The following is a 13,997-nucleotide window of genomic DNA, read 5'->3' as shown; positions in this document are numbered from 1 at the left end:
TTATTCACTCTTATTATATAGTTGACACATTTGGGTCAGGGGGCTAAAATAGGCAATATTATTTTTGAATGTATTCAGGTGAAACATGCTAGGGCGCCTTAAACAACGGGAATTGGGAACATTTATTTTAATATTGCTAAGACATAAGGAGTATCACGACGGCCGTGAATTATTTTGTGTAAACATATTAGATCAGTCAGTTGCCTTCTAACTTTAAATGTATTCATTTTGAAGTATTCAAGACGTACATTGTATGATCTAAGATGGTTATGTAGAGCATGTTTGAAAGATTTTTTTTAACAGATTCTACAATGTTTTCATATTTACAGTAACGTGGATTACAAATCGTGCTTCCATATTTAAATTTACTTCTAATTAACCCTTTCACACCTGCATTATTGTTTCCACACATATAAAATATGTAATGCTTGATAATACCTCAGAAAAATATTTGAAAATTTTTGGCATTTAATGTTTTTTTTTTTTTTTTAATTTTTCTATGTTAATTTGGATTAACATTGGGCGTCAGAGGGTATTTTTTAAATAGTAACGTAAAATAAACATAACACAAAAGTAATACAAATAACTGTTTCATGTTAAAAATGCACATTGACAATGTAGTGATAATCTCTAAGGTACAAACAAATAACATTTTAACTAAATTCATCAATAAATAAAGAAATAATCTAAGATAATAAATCTTTAAAAATTCACCATACTAGTCGAAAACATGTCCGTCACTACCAGTGTTAATTTGAATGAACATTGAAATTCATTTACAATATTCTGGGAAATGACTGTGATCAGTGAATTAAACTGATGTTATTATTATAGAACACATCTTAATGCGTTAAAATATTTGTAATTCGAGTATAAAATATTGATATCTCACCTTAAATTAAGTAATCAATGACGGCAGAAATTCGATGAAACTCACAATCAGCAGATGTCAAAATATTTATCGTTGTTGTGGCGGGAATAAGGATTTCAACCGAGTGGAAAAAATAGTCGCCACAGAAAAGACTACAAGCTATAAGAAAACGAAAACATGACTTTTCTAAATCGCTACCGTTACGGAAAAAAAATCACAAAGTTCATGTTAATTTGAATTAACACTGGGGATGAAAGGGTTAAGGCACTGTAAAGGGTTAAAATTGATTAAGGGTATTTGAAAGGTTTATATGTTCTGTGAATAAATCCTATAAGTGATTTGCACTTAATATGTGTACCTTAAATATGACTTTAGAATCAAGAGTGATTCCTAGATCTCTCATGGAAGACACTTTTAAGAATAGAATTATTAATAATATAGGAAAAATCCTTTATAATTCTATTTGATAACTGATGTATGTAATGTTTATGTAGTTCTTAAAGGAAAATTTGATACAGATCATGGATATTTGAATTTTTGAACTACAGAATTAATATAAAATCACTTACCTCCTACATCCCTAAGCTGGTGGATTCCAGGAACTGCCCCGATCTTGTCCACTTCATCCAGGAAGACTATTCCCATCTGAGCTCGCTCAACACTGAAAATAAAAATCATATTAAATATTGCTATAGTTGTGAAACTGGTAAAATCTATTTGGCGAGGTTACATACAATCTAATCTCGTCACGAGCGAACCAGCTTATTCAGGAAAGTTCTTTATAGGGCTGCGGGCGCCCCAAGCGAGCCTGAAGGCGATTATTCATAATGAATCCAGAAAAGGAGAAAGTTTAGCAGCTGGACAGTGGACGTGACTCTGGGAAGACATGAATCAAATACTACCTACATATGAATTTTAATTCTAATCCTTTTTGTAATCACATCTGTTGAGGAACGAGGACTTCGCTATTCCGAACTACCGTCCTTGGGTATGACGCAGCAAGTTTTTGGAAATGAAATGGTCCCTGGAGACACACACAGGAGGAAGTCGAGGATTGAGACCACAAGGTTCAACATTATGATTGCAGCACTTCCGTCATAATCTGTGTATGTTCACATAAAAGTCTTCTAAATGATTTGCACTCTCCCTCTTACTTTTAGTAGTTATAAATTTGCTAGTCATACTCATGTATTTTAAATTAATTAAATATCCAAGTTGAATTGTTTGAGAGCAAGTGAGAAATTTTCTTATTCATGAATTCATTTCCCCACAATCCCTTTGAACGAGATTATCATGCTTTACATCTACTATACTAACGCAAGTGACATTATAGTGCGTTACAAAATACATACTATTATTTGATTTTTTTAGAAGTCAATTTTAAAAAGTATGTTACGGTAAAAATCTGTTGGTCCTTTTCTCTGATTGCATCCATTAATCATTGCCTGTGTCACACCCCCCATCCTTTTCATGTAATTATTCCCCCTCACCCTAAATCAAGCTGATTTTCTCCTCAGATGAAATTCTTTACTTGTGCTCTGTATGTATTTAAATCAATTATTAATACTATAGTTTGACCAAAAGCAAAAAATCGAGGTGCAGGAAGCGAGAGGGGTTTGGCAAGCAATCAATGAATGCTATAATAATAATAATATTTGGCTAATTTATATAGCGCCGTTTTCGTGAGAAATCACCTCAAGGGTGCTATGTTAGCCAACTACTAATAAATCATGCCCTTTCTGCGCATGGCAAGAGACGTGCTTCTCTGCACCTTCTTTTGTTTGCAGTCTATGTATACCAGAGTGGTAGATATTCTCAATATCGTCCTGGTGAGAGACAACCATCATCCAGAATTGAAACGTTGCTCGAAATGGCTTATTTAATGACTAGATCCAAATAGCTAGATACTCCTTCCCCTCCCCGTTTTCTTCAACCTCACAAAACGCCTTAAATTGAGGACACCATAGTTTCACTGGCACAGGCACTCTTGCGCGGTGGTAATCATAATTAAAGCTGATGTCTTGTTGATTGCTCACTTGTAGTTGGCGTCTTGCAGCAGCTTGGCGATGACAGATTCGATGTCTTCCCCCACGTAGCCGGCCTGCGTCAAGGTGGTGCAGTCACAGATGGCGAAGGGGACGTCCAGGCACTGGGCTATCGTCTGGGCCAGGAGTGTTTTACCTGCAAGATAAATACTAATTAATACCATAAACTAATCATTGGCTAAGTGTTGTAATCTAACCTAACTAGTTATTTTGAAATACATACTCTTCTGTCATTCTGAAGTACTCAATTCACTTGATCATGCTGTGACTTCCTGATGCGTCCACGACTTTTTCTATCATTCAATTTTGTGTCTGATCTATGTATTCTCCTGACATTTTTATCTACGGCCATCCATTCTCTATGTCCAAACCATCTAAACTTCTCCTTAATAATTCCAAGGGGCCAGACCCAGTGTTCAACAATCATGCCAATGCACGGTACGAAATGCTGCAATTATTGCAGTGTCTCCTACCGTGCGTATATGGTAAGGTCTTTGTGTTGGCTTAAACAAAAATAATTTTAAATGGTGGTCTTTCACGAGGGCGATACTGAAAGTATCTACCACTCTGGAACGTGCCGCAAATATACTATATCGTTGCTAACATTATAAAATGAAATTACCATTTTTGATTTATATTTTTTACTTCTTTTTTTATTTGTGTGATATGTGTTTTTACTAAACTTTGTACAAAAGGAGATGGCGATAGGTAAAAACATTTGTTTTGTTGATTCAAACCATGGCGCATGCGTAGTTTTAAAACATAGTTGAAAAAAAGTAATTTCGTATTTTTTGAGATATGCGGTGTTATAATAAAAGCAATGTTATAAATTGACAACAATTAATAAATTGTAAAATAACAAAAATTAATCTAATACTATTTTGTTGTGCATAAAGGGATTTTAACCTGTGACCTCAGGATTCTTAGCCGAGGCGATACTTACGCCAGCCTTGCATTCTTTTTGGATTTCTGCATTGCGTCAAATATTCTCCTGGCACTTCTTTCTCTCTTCACTTCCGCTCTGCAAGTTCAAACTGTCTCCTTTTTAAAATTGGTCGATACACTTTGCATTCTTTCCATCTCGTATTTTACTATGGGCAAAGCTCTATGTGAAATCACTGTTTTCCATTAATCTTTATTATGAATCAGTTTACATTATGAATACCAAAAATATATGCTTTGGATAAATTGAAGCTTTTCCTATAGTTTCGCTTGAATAGAATTAAAATAAATTTGTTAATTACTTTATAAAATATATAAAAGCGTTAACTACTAAAAATGCATTTTTTTCTTTGGCACTCGCTTCATAACCATTAACAAAATGCCCACATTTTAACAACGGTCAGGATTACAAAGAATTTCCCGTAATTACATTATTTTCTATGTAAGTGTATTAAGATAATATTTGATTTCATAGATAAATAAAGAGACAATTTTTTCGAAATCAGTTTTATTTTTTTCTATTTTTCAAATATACACGGTGTCCGGAAACTCGTAGTACAAGCCGGAAACTGGTGAATCTACATCACATTTGGAGTCGATTTTGTAGTATAATTTTTTTTGATTTGAGTTTTCGTTTTCGAGTAAATCGAGTCAGAAGTTGATTTTTTTTTATCAAATTCTTATAAATTATTACTGAAGATCAAAGTACCCAACTAATTAAAACTATTTAAAAGTAAAGCAAATAAAGAAACCCGGATTTAAAGCATTATTTTGAAATTACCCTTCATTTAATCCGGTGTAATCATAAAATATTTCTGCTCTGCAGGGTTAAAACATCTGTTGTTCTAAAATTCATACCTATCTCTGACATATTAGCAAAATATAGCTTTCTCTAGTGTTCTGGGTTCAACTAACATATGAAGGAAAGAGACGCACGATAAGCAGATGTCACATTTCTGTTAAATCGTAAGTAGGTAGGTCAGTTTTGGTTTATGGGTCGCCGCACGTGGCCGTATTCATGTGATTGTTTACATTGAATTTTGCTTTAAGAAGTTTTCTAGTTAATGTAAACATAAAAGCGAATTGTGTACGAAATTTTTTCTGTTTTGATACGCGTTATTATTGTTTTGATAATGGTACTTTAAGATTTATCATCGATGCGTTCGACGTGTTTGAAAACAGTTGTACGTTTTTAATGTTTTGATTTTGAGACTTATCATTTATCATCAATGCCTTCAACGAGGTAAAAATTAACTCCGACATGATTCAAATAGTGCGATAATCAATCATCAGACGGACCCAACTGTGCTTGGAAGTTAACGGTGAACATTTAAAATAATTTATGTGACGTGTTTGTGTGTTCGAATTGGAGATCGGAACATCGCTACATATTGTGAGTACCTACCTATGCTAATAATAATTCCTATCCGTTGCGTCGGCGTCTCAGATCGAATGACGAAAGATCCCGCTTGTACTACGAGTTTCCGGACACTGTGTATAAAAGGTTTTTTTTTTTAACTTTGTGCGAGATATGAATCCTATTTTTAAATTTATATTGTTGATTCATTATTCTTCTTTGGATTGATATCAAAAAGAGTTATAGTCTACCTAAAATGTTAAAAGTTACAGGCATTCAAACCTATGCGGGTAGAAAAATCGACATACGTAGCAAAATGACAGTATAAAGTTGTGCTGACACTTTGTTGGTGGGATTTTTACAAAGGAAAATTAAATATGTATGTTTTAAATAAAATAAAAATACCATTCGCTTACCCTATTAGCATCATTTAGATGGGTTATTTGAGAATAATATTTTGCGAAACATTTGGAGAAATGTAAAAAAAAATAATTTACAACAAAAAAATACTATGCAATAAACATCCAAAGGGTTAAAACATCAAGTATTAAATCATCTTGGACAGAGCGCAAATAATTACTGTCAAAAGTTGTAATTTTTGCTCATGTGACCTCAGAAGTGTATTAACCACTTTATGCTTTTGAACGAGCGGTGTTCGCGGAAGGCGCGTGTATCGTACCGTGACAACCCGAACACTGCTCGCGTCTTTTGACTTGTATAAACAAACGAACTGCGCTCGCCAGATTTATTTTTTATTATAGTAAGTCTTGTTTTATTTTTTTGAAAATGGTTAAGTTTTTTTTATATTTTTTATAGCTTCTGTTAACTCTTTATAAAAAATAAAAAAACCTGATGTTTTTAGTTTTATTTTTGTTAAAAAAAACCTAGTATTAAGTGGTTAATACTTATGTTTTTGGTATCAAATTAACAATTTTTAAGCAATCTGTAGCGATGCTTCTAGAATATTAGGGAACGTTCGGCCATGCAAACGCATCGTAGCTAGCACATAGTGCACCTGCCTACATGCCTGAATATTCTCAACGCACCTGGTGGCTATAAAATGCGGCGCGTCGAGATGTACTCAGTCAGTCATTAATCAGCAGTTACAACAGTGATCAACCTGCGTGGCTTGCGAGCACCTGTTGCCGACTGGCCGGTTACTCGGCTGGCCCCCGCGTCGCGCCCCGCCGTTATTCCACTGCGCCGCTACAGGCCACGGACCTACTCTACTGCGTACAGCGTTACACGGACATTTAAGAGAGGCTACGGATTATCATGGACTCCTCGGGATTACATAAGCACCCTGGCTCCAGATATCATCCCTGGCCTGCGCTACTCACGCGCCTAGACCCTGCGACACCTTCGGGGGTCTGGGCCTCGGCCCAGCGACATCATTGCCGGCCTGCATCTCCTGCGCATCTGCCGACCAGGTCAATCATACCTTCGGCTATCCTGATTCACACTGGAGTACCCGGAAGACTCCACGTCATCCCCAGTGCTGAACACCACCAACGCGGTATTGAGTCGCCGACTTTACTGCCTCGACCACTACACCGCTGTCATCGCTGCTTACACCTGGTGTCATCGTCATCGGTCCGGAGTCGTCTCACGACTGAGCTACTGACTCACTCAAATAAACGCTGTGACATCACAACCTACATATCTTTCATTTTCTCCTTACCAAATCCCCAAAAATCTTTATACCATAATATAAATAATTATTAACAAATTGATGTTTTACGGAAACAAACAACTGCATTGAAAAGATTCAGTTAATGTTTTACACAAAATACAAAACATATTAATATTTTTTTATACTAATAGAAGTGGAAAAGAAAAAATAAGAAACATTGACATTATATACCTCCTAAACTCTACCCTTTAACTAAGTGTGTCTCTGAAGGGGTAGGCAAAGGATAGACTGCTAGACAACTACGCTTGACCCTCGTTGCTTCATTCACTTCATGTTTCGTATCATACATACTCTTCTGTTATTCAGACTCTTGACATGACCTGACTCAAGTATTAGATTCACCCCTTGGTCATGTCTTCTTAAAACTGTATGTATATGTATCATAAAATAAAATACAGAAATCAAGACTCACCGCATCCAGTAGGGCCCAGCAACAGGATATTGCTCTTCTCGAGGCGCAGGTCATGGCTTGCCCGGTCCAGGATGTCAGAGCCCCCCTGCGGGTGTGCGGCAGGCCCCTGTGGAGGCGGGGCGGGGGGAGCAGAGCCCATGGAGCTGCCCGAGCCCCCCACGCTGGCGTGCCCGATGCCCGTTATGTGCAGCAGGTCTGGAAGGTGATACTTGACGGCTACACAAGGGCGATGTGTTTGCACTTGTGATGGATGGCTTATAAAAATTTGGTTAGTATTTTGTTACTACTTGCTTTGATTTATCAGAGTTTCGACACTCATTATATTATTTTTCTATATTTTATTTTATTTAACGCCCAGAGGGCTTTCACAAAAAATAGTATATTTTTAACGGTTCCATGATAACTCAAGATAATGATAATTTAACACACCTTAAAATGTTATATAAAGTCCATAAAAGCAATGAAAAAAAAATTAAATCTATAAACTTAACCTATTTAACATAGTTTTTGTTTCATCACTTCTCAAAGGATTGTTAAATTGTTATTATGATGAGTAATCCGGTAACCCAAGTTAATATCTGCCAGAATAACATGAAAATCCCAAAGTTGAACAGTAAGCATCTTCAAAATACCTACATCTTTTTTGATATTTCAAATCACCACAGCTCGACATAAATTTAAAATATTGCAGTCACCGTAACCTGAACTCAGCACCTTCCGCTATCTGGGGTAACCGTAGATAATAGAAATAAGTGGGATGGGCCATGAACAGTTATTAGCATCAAATCGCGTGAACAATGTTGTTGCCAACATCGTTTACTTATACTAATGCAAATTGCATATACAGTAGAACCCCGTTAATTCGAACCCCGATAATTCGAAAAAACGAGTAATTCGAAATTTTCGCCAAAAAAATTTCCGCAGAAAATTTTTTAATTCGAAATTCGTAATTCGAAATTTATTTTTGTCCGCGCACGAAAGTTTGTTCATGTAATTCGAAAAAATTTGATTTTTGCGAAAATAAATCATAATATTTCGTAAATCTGAATCTAAAAGTCAGCCGTGGCGGTAAAACGCCGAAAAATGTATTTTTACGTGGTTATACATCGTCCTAATTAGTATTATTATTTTGTAAATCTGAATCGATTTACACTGGAATGTCGTAGTATTTCAAATTTATTTCTAATTTCCGAAACCGAAATCGGCAGCGAAATCTCGATTTACGCGTAAATATATAGCATTTCTACGAATTTATTGCGAATATCTGAATTTAAAGGGCCCGCCGCTACGGTAATCGGCCGCGAAAATAAAGAAATAATTGGTATTAATACGAATTTACAACTAAAATTCCACCTGGATTTGAAGAGGCGGCCGAGAAAATCGATTTTTGGCTTTTTTTTTTTTTTTTTTTTTCATAAAATTTCGAATTACGTGGGAATTCGTTAATTCGAAATTTGATTTTTGATGTCCGGTGGATTTCGAATTAACGAGGTTCTACTGTACACACAAAAATGCTCAGCCTCTGTTTCTATATACACACCAAATGGACAACTTTCATTGGCTCTGCCGATTTGATAGTCAGTGCAGTTTGGTCATAGCTCGTTGACAGTCGTCACGATTCAATGCAATATCTTTACATGTTTCTATTATCTATGGGGGCAACAACTTTCAGAGTGTCAGATAAACATCTACAATACATATTCGGCCGTACTCTTAAATGTGGTGAATATTGTGCCCAATTGATAAACAACCATATATGAAAAACCTTACTAATAGAAACTGCTAAAAAATAGTTCATGGAAAGATATCTACATTGTTTACACAGTCAAAAAGGGTTATTTATCTGTTGTATAAACTCGAAATTTCTCATTGAATTTCGGAATATTTCCAAGGTATTTTAACCTTCCAGCGAGCGCGCTGTCGTAAAATTTACGACAAACGCGCCTTATCGCTTCCCCCACTCTTGCGACTTAGGTGTAAGCATCGAGCTTCGAGCTATGCTAGAGTCAAATCAAATGTCAAACATTTACAGCAAGATATAAATGCTTTTCTCAAAGTGAATTACGGTAGGGCAGTTGAAACGATAACAGAAGAATAAAACAGAAGCTTTCCAAAATGCGGTGTTTGTCGGTTATGTGCACTGGATAAGAAAAGATCCTCAGCATCAATGAAGTATTGCCGTTGCCAGTCCTTTACATGCAAGAACCATTCTTCAGTTGAGGTGGTTTGTAACAATTGTAAGGATGAGAATATTGATTCTGACTAAATAGGTCGATAAAATATTTTGTTTTGAAATATTAACATGTTTAGAGTGTTGCTTCGTTTTTTTTAAGAAAGTCAAATATATTTTTTTATAGTACTGCCTTTTATGATTTTTCATATCCTTAACGAAATTCCCTAACGTTTGTATAAAGAAAACTTGATGACGTAAAATTTACGACAAGCGCCCGCTCAAGGGAAATTTCTCAACGCGCCCGCTGGAAGGTTAAATGTGCTATACATTTTTTCTTTTTGAAGATGTATCAAGTAAAAACAAATACACACGGATAGTGGAAGGTTTCGAGATCAAATCCGAGTCACGGCCATCATATTTTTGTTGTGTTTTTTTCTAATGTAAATGCGATTATTTATTTCAAAACATTTTCTCAATATTTAATATCCAAATTAATTGACGGTCGAAATTTGAATGGAACAAGATCTTTTAAGGATGCTACGGACCTCTGTGCGTGAAGGACTGGTGCTGCTCCGAATGCGAGACGGGTTGAGCAGGAACTACTGGGGGCGGGATGTTGTTGTAGATGCGCTTGTAGTGGTTGTACACCGCCACCGATAGCACCTTCTTGGCATGCTCCTGCCCCACCACATGCTTGTTCAGGTACTCAAAGATCTTCTTGGGCGGCGGCGGTGGCTTCCTGGAAACATAAACAGGATTCGGTAAAGGAAAGTAACATTCTATATATGTATATTAATTAATATTTCACCATTCCAACATCATAGTAACGTCTATAATGTAAAAGGTTATTATACGAAGGGCTAAGATATTATATTCGGCATTTATAAATCAATATTCGCTCCTGTGAACCACTGTAAACATAAATCATGTATATTGTAAAAGCCTTTTACGGCGTCTAAATAAATAAATAAATAAATAAATAAATAAATATTATTTAGAAAATAAGTTAGTACCTAACACTCAGAAACAGTTCATTTGGAGAACTAGAAGTAGAATAACTTTGTAGCAGAGCAGTAAGCTCTTTGTCTGGGCCCAGAGGTTGCAGGTTCAAAGCCTAAGTTAAATTGATTTCACATACAGAAATAAAATACAGTATGTTATATGAACTTCATTCCAGAAGGAAAGATACTCTCAGCATAGTTTCTGTTGAGAGACCACGATTCATAATTGAAACATTGCTTGAAATGGCTTAAGCTAAGTTTGGTGAACAGATTTGAAGAGACGGTGTCGCATACGAAACTGCGTACGAATTATACAGCTTCAGATGAACTTGAAAATGGACTGTAAATACTTTAGAAGAAACTAGTCCCGTTCGATTGGCAACAAAGGTTTGTCGATAAATTTTGAAAACATCTGCCGAAAAGACAAGTTTGTGCATTCTGAAATTCAACATTAATTCCAATCAGTAAGCAATTTCTAACTATCAAATTCTATGAATTAACCATTTTAATGGACAAATAATAAATCTCACGACATTCTAGAATTGCTAATTTATTTCGAACAATAGCAGAGGCAGCCATTTTAACGATAAAAATTAATAAACAGACACTATGATAATTCAAAAAACTTAAAAAATATTAATACTTCTATTTTGTACACAAAGATTGGATAATAATAAATAATATATTTTTCTGTGGGTGGGTACCAATGTTGGAAAGTATTTCAAACCATGAACAAAGTTCCAAGGCTAAAACAAGTAGATTCCCAATGTCATGGACATAATAAGCCCTGGACGGAACTATTCGAGAACAATTTAAAGCTGCAGGGTAAAGGGAAGATGCATAAACATATTTCAAACCATGAACAAAGTTCCAAGGCTAAAACAAGTAGATTCCCAATGTCATGGACCTAATAAGCCCTGGACGGAAATAAACAAACAATTGGAAGCCGCAGGGTAAGGGGGAAGATGCATGAAAAATGCTAAAACCTACCTAATTCTTTTAATAACATATCCCATTCCCTGTCTCATCAAATAACTAAAAAAAAATTGAAAATTAAATTGTGATGTATGGTAATAAGTTAAGTATTTAAGCGATAGATGGCGCTAGTCATAAAGCTTACTCCAGAGTCCGTCAAATGTCGCTAGAGTGTAACAGATGCTTGTGAGGTTATAGTGACAGGGAACAAGCTTCTCAAACCAGAGAATTACCAACCCTCGGGTAATGAACAGTGTAGCTAAATCCATACCTATTTATTGTAACGTAAATAAACACAAGTATAAGTAGAAACTTTTACATTTTAACAAAGAGTTCCCAACTCTTAAATCTGCAAGTAAGACAGATATAACAATTGGCGCAGCCTTTTTACTTTAATTCGTGTTGAAAGTTAAGTTTACGTGGGTCAACATTAATTTGTGCTGGACACGGAAGTCGAAAGTCACGGGAGTGACTTGCAGTTTTGGCAATTTTAAAAGCTCAGGATTAAGGAGAATCCTCGGAGCTATTCGTTTCTGTGGCTATTAACTGTTGAAAAAAGAAGAACTTTTATTATTTTTTTAAGGATCAAGACAACAATCAGACAATCCGGTGGTGGATTATTGGATTATCCATTTTTGAGACAAACTGAGGACTGTTGGAGAATTGAACTTTGGGACTAACTGAGGACTATTGAATTATTGTCGGAAGATGAGAAATTCGACCAGGAACCAGAAATCCAGAAAAACAAGATCCGGACGGGATCGAGAAAAATTTCAAGAGCTCCTAAGATAAGTTTTTCTGTTTCTTTGAGAGGGATTTATTGTTATTGCTGTTGTGGGAATTATGGAATCGGGAGAATTCCACCATCCAACCATCTCTCCAGAGACTGGGGAATCTTTCGACTCCGGTTAGAGCAATTTTTCATGATCCATGATGAGAAAGCGAGTGCGGAGAAAAAACGAGCTTTTTTATTAAATCTTCTAGAATCAGAAACGTTAACCTTACTGATTAATCTGTGTTTTCCAAGTAAAGTAACGGACTTATCATTTGATAAACTTTTGGAGCTGTTAGACAAACATTGTAACAAAAATCCATCAATTTAGGAAAGGGAAATTTTTTTTTTAGTGAGGCAAAATCAAGGTGAAGCGATAAGAGATTTTGCTGTCAGACTTCGTTCTTTAGCAACGTATTGCCAATTTGAAACGAGACTGGAAATTTTTTTTATTGATATGTTTGCAATCGGTTTGTTACCAGGGTGTGTGAAAGAGAAAATTTTTGTAGAAGGCCAAAAGTTATCTTATAACGAACTAGAGAAACTTGCAGTTAATATGTCAACTTTGGATAGTGGTAGTGAGGTAAAATCATGAATAAATGTTATTAAAAAGAGCGTTTCTAACTTTAAAAGTAAGGAACGATCGGCAAGTCCCAAAAGTAATTTTAACAGAAAACCAGGTTGTAGGTTAGGATCAAATTCAGGTACGAATTTTAGATCACCCTCAGATAATGTTAAAAAAACAGTGTTTTATTTGCAAAAGGAATGATCATCTATCATTTGAGTGTAAATTTCAGTGCAAAATGTTTTAAATGCAACGGCATCGGGCATTTACAGAAGTTTTGCAAGAATAATTTTACTAATCCCATTTTTAAATCACAGGTATAGCAAAGATTTAGTTGCATCAATTAGTTCTATCACGGCAGATATAGAAATTAATAATAGGAATTTTAAAGCGACGATAGATTCAGGTTCATCTGTATGTGTAATGCCGGATAGTATTTTTAGACGCCATTTTAGTTCGATAATTTTGTTACAAGACAAGCGGATTATTTCAGGCTATGGGGGTAGTCTGTTAAACGTCGTGGGTAAGGCGGTTATTGATGCAAAATTTAAAAATCTGAACAATAATATTACTTTTATTGTAGTCATCAAAGGAACAGAATTGATTGTAGGTAGAGACTTTATGGAATGTTTCGATCTTAGGATAAATTCTCAGGAGGCAATTAATTCAGATATGCCACATATGAGGAATGGAGAGAAGTTTTTTCAAGATTATCCGGAAGTGTTTTCGCATAAGTAGGAAAAATTTAAATTTAACAAAAATAAAGTTGAGTATGAAGTCATGTCATAATAATGGGGATTTTTTATCCCGGCTTCCGGTAGAAAATTCTCAAGAAGAATTTGAAGATGATTACGGATCAGATTTTGTGTGTTATGTAGATAAATGCGAGCACATCGATATCAAGCTTATTTCCACAGCAACGGAGACGGATACGGTTATTCAGGAAGTTTTGACATGTTTGCGTAAGGGCTGGTCAAAAAGAGTTGGTCGAGGCAATGAATAAATCCAGTCAGGAGTTTATACTATATTCCTTGTCGAAAGGTAATGATTTTAGGGTGTTATCCAGATGTTAGTCTGGACATTCTTTTGAATTCGGTTTTAGTTTTCGAAGACCGCACGAGACACGGCTCGGGGCAAAGTGTTGTTATCCCGGGTGCAGAATTACAAAGAGGCCGGTGAATGGGCAGCAGT

General features: G+C 35.6%; 1 protein-coding gene across 1 annotated transcript in view; it reads right to left on the bottom strand.

The window, feature by feature from the left end:
* The window catches only part of ClpX (Caseinolytic protease chaperone subunit), a 72,623-nt gene that overhangs the window by 9,117 nt on the left and 49,509 nt on the right, over nucleotides 1–13,997 (bottom strand). Inside the window, exons 4-7 of the mRNA XM_089641772.1 lie at nucleotides 10,039–10,232; nucleotides 7,321–7,515; nucleotides 2,908–3,052; nucleotides 1,441–1,532 (exon numbers count right to left, since the gene is read on the bottom strand). Of these exons, the coding sequence (XP_089497898.1) occupies nucleotides 1,441–1,532; nucleotides 2,908–3,052; nucleotides 7,321–7,515; nucleotides 10,039–10,232 (626 nt within the window). The remainder of the gene's footprint in view (nucleotides 1–1,440; nucleotides 1,533–2,907; nucleotides 3,053–7,320; nucleotides 7,516–10,038; nucleotides 10,233–13,997) is intronic.

The sequence above is a fragment of the Hesperophylax consimilis genome, chromosome 2 (genome assembly GCF_061612785.1).
Source record: "Hesperophylax consimilis isolate HC1 chromosome 2, BYU_Hcon_1.0, whole genome shotgun sequence".
Classification (NCBI taxonomy): domain Eukaryota; kingdom Metazoa; phylum Arthropoda; class Insecta; order Trichoptera; family Limnephilidae; genus Hesperophylax; species Hesperophylax consimilis.
The sequence above is the reverse complement of the archived record's forward strand: the minus strand, read 5'-3'. Positions and strand labels throughout refer to the sequence as shown.